The sequence below is a fragment of the Austrofundulus limnaeus genome, unplaced genomic scaffold, assembly GCF_001266775.1.
Source record: "Austrofundulus limnaeus strain Quisiro unplaced genomic scaffold, Austrofundulus_limnaeus-1.0 Scaffold177, whole genome shotgun sequence".
Classification (NCBI taxonomy): Eukaryota; Metazoa; Chordata; class Actinopteri; order Cyprinodontiformes; family Rivulidae; genus Austrofundulus; species Austrofundulus limnaeus.
Window position 1 is genome coordinate 894,843 of NW_013952579.1, and position 6,553 is coordinate 901,395.

The window sequence follows — 6,553 nt, forward strand, 5'->3', positions numbered from 1 at the left end:
AGAGAGAGAGAGAGATATTAAATTTATTTAAAGGGCAGGAGCTAAATGCAAAAAACAGGAGGGGATGCATGTGCTGTTTTTAAAATGTTTTTTAAATTTTAAAGTTTGAATCTAAGTTTCAGAAAAATGTCAAATTTCATCTTGACTCAAAAAAAGAAAAGAGAAAATTATTGTAGATTTCACTTCATTTGAGTTTTTGCRCAGTTCAGAGATAATATATTTATGTGCATTTTTTAATGATTTATGAATGAATTCTCAAACAAAACTCTTCAAATTCTTTTCTGCTCAGTTTTCTGACCATTGTGTTGAAAACTGTAATTTATGATCAGACGTAAAGAATTATCCCTAAACTCTTTTTTTCCATTCTCTAAATGCATAGTGTTGTGGTTATTTGTCAATTTGTTTTATACAAATTGAACAAAACTTTATAATGTCTACAAACTGTGTTAATGATCCAGAAAACACTGCACAACACAGTAGCGTTACACTTGTTTTTTATGTTTTGTAGCTATGATGTAGTATGATGATGATATTTAAAGTAAGTCAAATCTTGAAAAACAACATAAAGGCTATGCAATCCACAATAAATACTGTTTGTTTTAATATTTCCTGCTAAATATTTAATGCTATAATCTCGTATCACACCACAATAACCCTGAATTTTCACGTAGACGGTCAAAATACAACTTTTTGAAAATGTCATAGATTTAACTCTAATCCACTGCATTACAAACAGGTCTGAYTCTGTTCTGGATATCATTGCGTGAAACACTTATCTGTAAACACACTTCGACATGTCATGCACAAATGTTGGGTAAAGCTCTATCGTGTAAAAAATAAGCCAAATATGAACGGCTGCTGCTGCAGTCTTCTCTGAACCAAAGCTCATTAAAAAAACCTCGGGTGAAAACGTTTCTGTTATTAAAGCTGAAATTTAAAGAAGTGTTTTTAGAAGTGATGGATGTCACATCCTCTGTATCCAGCCTGTTATTAGCAGACAGTTCAAAAGCCTGCTTCCCTGATGGTATGGGGGTGCATTAGTACAGCATGGGCAGCTTAMACAGGTTTTGCTTCCCTCCTTCTTCAGCGAAGGTCCTTCAGCTTATTGAAACATGTTGCTGCCTCAAAATTCAAGATTACATCATATTTTTTCAGCAAATGTTACAATTTCTTAGTTTAAACATTTAATATGCTTATTATGTTCCATTKAGAATAAAATATGGGTTTATGAAACCTGAAAATCTATACATTCGAAGATTTTATTTACATTTTTTACATTTACATTTTTGCAAAGTGAAAAAAACCTTAGTCTCTCCTGAGTTTCCTTTCTGTCAGCCACGTCCAAGTATTGATCAGTAAGATGCTTCAGGGCCTTTGAAGGTTCYGATGAAATATTTCACTGAGAATGTTTGAGCATTACTCTATCAGACAAAAACAGACATTACTGGAAAATCAGATAAAGATTCAGAGATCTATCAGCGGTGATGTGATGTCAGGGTAAATGTTACATAACAGATAGATTATATGTCTGGGAAATAAAGACTCACAAGAAAATCAGTGATTCTCATAACTCATTCATGCCTCTTGTAATMATACACCTCACCTGGCTCGTCCTGATTGTCTGCATCAACATTTATTTACTCAGYAGCCTGAAGAAAACCTCTGCGTGAACTCTTCTTCTGCAGAATAATGATTTTATGACTCCGGCCTGTGCTGCTGCAAATACAGAGAGATGAGACTCAAACAGAGTTCTTCAAACGTTCAGTAAGGCCAAATACTACAATCAGCTTCAGGTCTTAGTAAGATTTAAAGTAYTTGTACATATGTTTTACAATAACATCAAACGGCTTGCATGTACTGTACACTGTAACAATAAATGTTGAATTTACCTGAGTTACAGCAGGTAAAATAAGCATTGAACACGTCACCATTTTTCTCAGTAAATATATTACCTAGAGGTGCTAATAACATTTGTAATAATGTGGAATGGCACAGGGAAAAAGTATTGAACACACGAAGAAAGGAAGGTGTAAAAAGGCATGGAAAGCCAAGACACCAGCTGAACTCTCTCAGTAATTAGAAAACAAGCCTGCCCCTTGTCAGTGCAAGTTAATATCAGCTGGTTCAGTCCCAAATGATGGCCAGGTRTCACACAAGAACCATCTGATGATGGGTAAAAGTAAAGAGCTCTCTCAAGACCTTCACAACCTTATTGTTGCAAAGCATAATGATGGCATCGGTTACAGAAGAATGTCTAAACTTCTGAAGGTTCCAGTGAGCACTGTTGGGGCCATAATTCAGAAGTGGAAAGAACATTATTTCACCATAAACCGACCACGACCAGGTGCTCCTCACAAGATTTCTGACAGAGGAGTGAAAAGAATTATCAGAAGAGTTGTCCAAGAGCTAAACTAAACTAAAGATCAGAGTTCATAGAAGAGGTCCACGAAACCTTCAAGATTTGAAGACTGTTTGTGTGGAAGAATGGGCCAAAATCACACCTGAGCAATGCATGCCACTAGTTTCTCCATACAGGAGGYGTCTTGAAGCTGTCATTGACAACAAAGACTTTTGTACAAAGTATTAGATAAATTTCTGTAAGTGTGTTCAATACTTTTTCCCTGTKCCATTCCACATTATTACAAATAATTTCATTTCTGGACATTTATGGTTTGATTTCTTTGTATGTATGGATCACTTGGGTTGTTACCAACATCTGGTGAAAATTTCATGTCATTAGCACCTCTAGTAATATATTTACTGAGAAAAATGGTGACGTGTTCAGTACTTATTTTACCTACTGTATGTACTGTGTATGTACATATGTATACTTGATTGGAGTCAAGAAGTAAAACATATAAAAATAGATTTTAGATGCATGGTAACCTTCAGCAGCGGTTCATGAGGGCAGATTATTCTTAAAACACTGAGACAAACAGAGTGAACTCAGAGGAAGTACTGCTGMAGGAAGAATGTGACTCAGTTCTCTTCTTGTATGTGAGGAGTTACTGAAACCTTCCTGATTTTCTTCCTCACTACCACAAAGTSTCTTAAAAGCAGCCGACTGACTGAAAGGAAGCATTATCTCCCTGTGAAACTTCTGATTTCTCTGATGCATCAGAACGATTTTCATCTTTTGAAAATGTCGTCTTCGCTGCTCTCCAGCAGCCCGATGGACTCCTCCAACCTCTCAAAATGCTTTTTTTTTTAATAAGACATTAAACTTTGATGTAAGAGAACCAAACTTTCAAACGTGGGCTTTTTTAAATATTTTAAAACTTCTTTTACTTTACTGGAAATGTAGTTTATCAAGAACTTTATAACAATGAAAGTAAATATTGTTTTTTTCAAAAACTTTTGTGCTTTGAGTTTTTCTGGTTATCATGTATTTGATAAAAACGAAAAGTGGTCAGGTACAGCCAGCTGTAACCTGCTCCTGTTGTGAATAAACTGTGGGAATTTGTCTCTTTCACAGTGACTGCTGGACAGGGGCACCAGTGACCACAACCCAGAGAGGAAGAAGCAATAATGATAATGCTATTGTACTGTTATTGCTACCATCCATTATCATGGGAGATGGATGGATGGATGGATGGATGGATGGATGGATGGATGGATGGATGGATGGATGGATGGATGGATGGATGGATGGATGGATGGATGGATGGATAATTCTAAAGCCTAAAGACAGCCAAAGTTCAGGGATTTTGTGGAAAGTTTATAAACCAATAAATCTTACAGTTGCAGATCGCTCTATGACCTGAGTTTGGAGAAATAAACTTTTTGTAACATTTCAGCTTGTATTTAGTAGTTACATCAGTCAATCTAAACTTTATTTATAAAGCACTTTACACACCACAAGATAACCAAAGGGAACATTAGAACTCAGTAAACAAAATCTATATTTATAAATCACAAACCATTTTCTGGTTGACAACTCATGCAAATAAGCAAGCAAAAAATACCAGAATAAAGGAATATCAGTATAAATACAAYGGGATAAGGACTAACACAATGGGTTTTTATTGTATTTTTTAAAGGACTGGTCTTCTGCATGTGTTCTCTGGAGTTAAAAAGATAAGTCTTTAAAAGAGGTCTAAAGTCTTTAAGGGTTCTGGCAGACCTCAACCAAGGGTAAAATCCTAAAAACAACATGTAGTAAATAACTCCCAGTTTCAGAGGTTACTGGGATTTTCACACTGGTTGTGTTTTATCACAGACTTCATGTGACAAACATTGTTTCTACACTGCTGACTGTTAATTTCTCTAAATGTTTCTGTAGTTCTCTCAGTGTCCACGTTGTTCCTCGTCTCGTTGTGTTTCCAGTTTCGTTTTCCCCAATCAGTTCTAGCCCTCTGCTCAAGCCCCGCCCACTCTCACCTGTTCCCAGTCTTCATCTAGACCAGGTGTCTCCACATCCTCGTTAGCCTTCGTCTGTTGATCCTCCTGTCTGTTTTCATTCGTTTGTCAGTGCAGCATTGTTGATGTTTATGCCACGCCTGCACTTTTCACACCACCTCGCTCCTCCCTGTGCTTTGTCTCTTGTCAGGTAAGGTTTTGCTGCCAGAACAGTCCTTTGGTTTTGGTTAAAATAATGTTTTAATTCATATTTTTATGAAAGCTCCTTGATTCAGTCTGCATCATTGGCTCCAGCCTCCTCAGTTAGCTTGCTGGTTAGCTAACTGCTGCCCAGTCATACATAAAACAGAATCGGCTGAGCCTGAAATGATTTAAACCAACCAAATGTGAGTTCAGTAATTTTTTTTTCTTCACATTTTGCCAACCTTACCAGCCATAAAAAAATAACAGTTACACTGATATTTCACAGTTACTTTTATAAACTCTGACTGGACTGATGAGCTAATGGCTAGTTAGTGCAATCCAAACCATACACTATTTTATTAATCTTTCTATCACTTTCAGTTTTACACAATTATCCTTGCAGACATAATGTGATATTCCTGAAGATGTTCCCCAGGCTGCAGTGAAGGTGCTACAGCTAGCTGCTGCTGCCTCTGTTTATACTTGCAAATAACCAGAGAAATAAATGTAAAGAATTGTTCTTTACTTTAATCTTATGGTTCTTAAAGAAACACAAGATTTGAAACTAACAGCAACGTAGAAATATTTGAGATTAGAGGTGTTTTATTAAGACATCAGTCAGTTTTGGGTAAAATAAGATATTATGGTAAGGTTTTAATTGTAAAAATGGGATAACCAGCACTTCAGAAACGGACAATCATTTACTCTTTTCCCTTTTTTGTAAGGAAATTAAGAGTTGTGCACAATATAAATTTTTCTTATTGAACATTTTAATTGCCTTACCTTTACAGAATACCCAAGTTTAAAAAAAAGGAAACATGCCTTTAATATCTGCCTGTGGTTCTGCTGTTTGGAAGCCAATTATTTTAATTTTTTAGTGGCGAAAGAAGAATTTAGTTTCAGTGGGACGTTTGTGTCAATGATCATTTAAAACTGGTTTAAACCACTTCTTGTGTTTGCTTCGCTGTCATCAGTTTTACCTTTCCTGCTCTTATCTGAGGATGTTTGCTGAAACAAGTCGTGCTGCATGAATGGAGGGTTGGAGGAGGTCAGAGCGGGACGGTTCTTGGTGATGATGTGCAGCTTGTCGCACACGCTCAGAGGAAGTCATGCTTGTCGGGAAAGGGAGCCGAGGGAGTGTTGTTCAAACAGTTTGTAATGTAACATGCATGGCTGCTTGATGCTGGGTGAAATGACCTGTAACAAACAATGACTATGTTGGAAAGCATTTAATGACAGACTGTAGAACAACTCATTTTCCAACAGGCAAACTACTGTTTGGATAAATACAACTTCCACTCTGATATCATTATTGTGTTTGAAGCTGATGTTTGTCCAGGAGAATGGAGAATATACCAATCTGTCTTGTAGCCATTTTGTTAAAAGCTTTAATCAGAACAGCAAATCCAAACAAATAATATTGTTATGCAAAATAATTCTGACTAACTGCCTAGATGTCAGGTCCATTTCAGTCTTCATCAGCTCCATTACCAAGTGTAATGAGGATGAAGTCACGGAGATGGAGATTTTGCTCCTCTTCTGTTTAAGATGGTTTAATGAGCATCGTGGAGCTTTAAAGGGATCGACTGGTGACTTTTGAAGTGATGTTCTGTCAAATAGCTCTCAGGTTATTTTCTTATGAGTGGTGACATCAGAGTATGAAGAAACAGGCAGAAGTCTTCCTCCACACTAGGCTGATGTGGAGCTAAGCCGGGTTCTAGTGTGCAGGGAAGCTGTGGCTACATTGTCGCTTACCACTGTGTATGAATGCATAATGCAGGGCTATTGAACTAAATTGCTCACTTACTGCAGGTCAACAGATCAGGGGCCGAACATCCAGCCATCAAAGCCTTTATGTAAATAAAACAAACAATGTCATCATGGAGACGGATGAAACTATGGTCTCTTTTGATGTTACATCGCTCTTTACGTGCGTTCCTGTTGATAAGGCAGTGGATGTGGTCTGTGCAAGATCAAAATCAGACACCACTCTCAGCAGCAGAACCACACT

General features: G+C 37.1%; 2 protein-coding genes across 4 annotated transcripts in view; both read left to right on the forward strand.

The window, feature by feature from the left end:
• Positions 1-4,401, forward strand: part of LOC106524115 (balbiani ring protein 6) — a gene marked incomplete at its 5' end in the record, with an annotated part of 5,401 nt that extends 1,000 nt beyond the window's left edge. The window contains 1 exon segment of the mRNA XM_014017778.1: positions 4,327-4,401. Coding sequence (XP_013873232.1) covers positions 4,327-4,401 — 75 coding nt within the window.
• Positions 4,402-4,457: 56 nt separating this feature from the next.
• oprd1b (opioid receptor, delta 1b) overlaps positions 4,458-6,553 on the forward strand; it is a 37,332-nt gene continuing 35,236 nt past the window's right edge. Inside the window, exon 1 of one of the 3 annotated variants that reach the window (XM_014017840.1) lies at positions 4,458-4,549. The gene's annotated coding sequence lies outside the window, so the exon portion shown is untranslated. The remainder of the gene's footprint in view (positions 4,550-6,553) is intronic. The other 2 variants (XM_014017841.1, XM_014017842.1) reach the window with 2 other exon arrangements.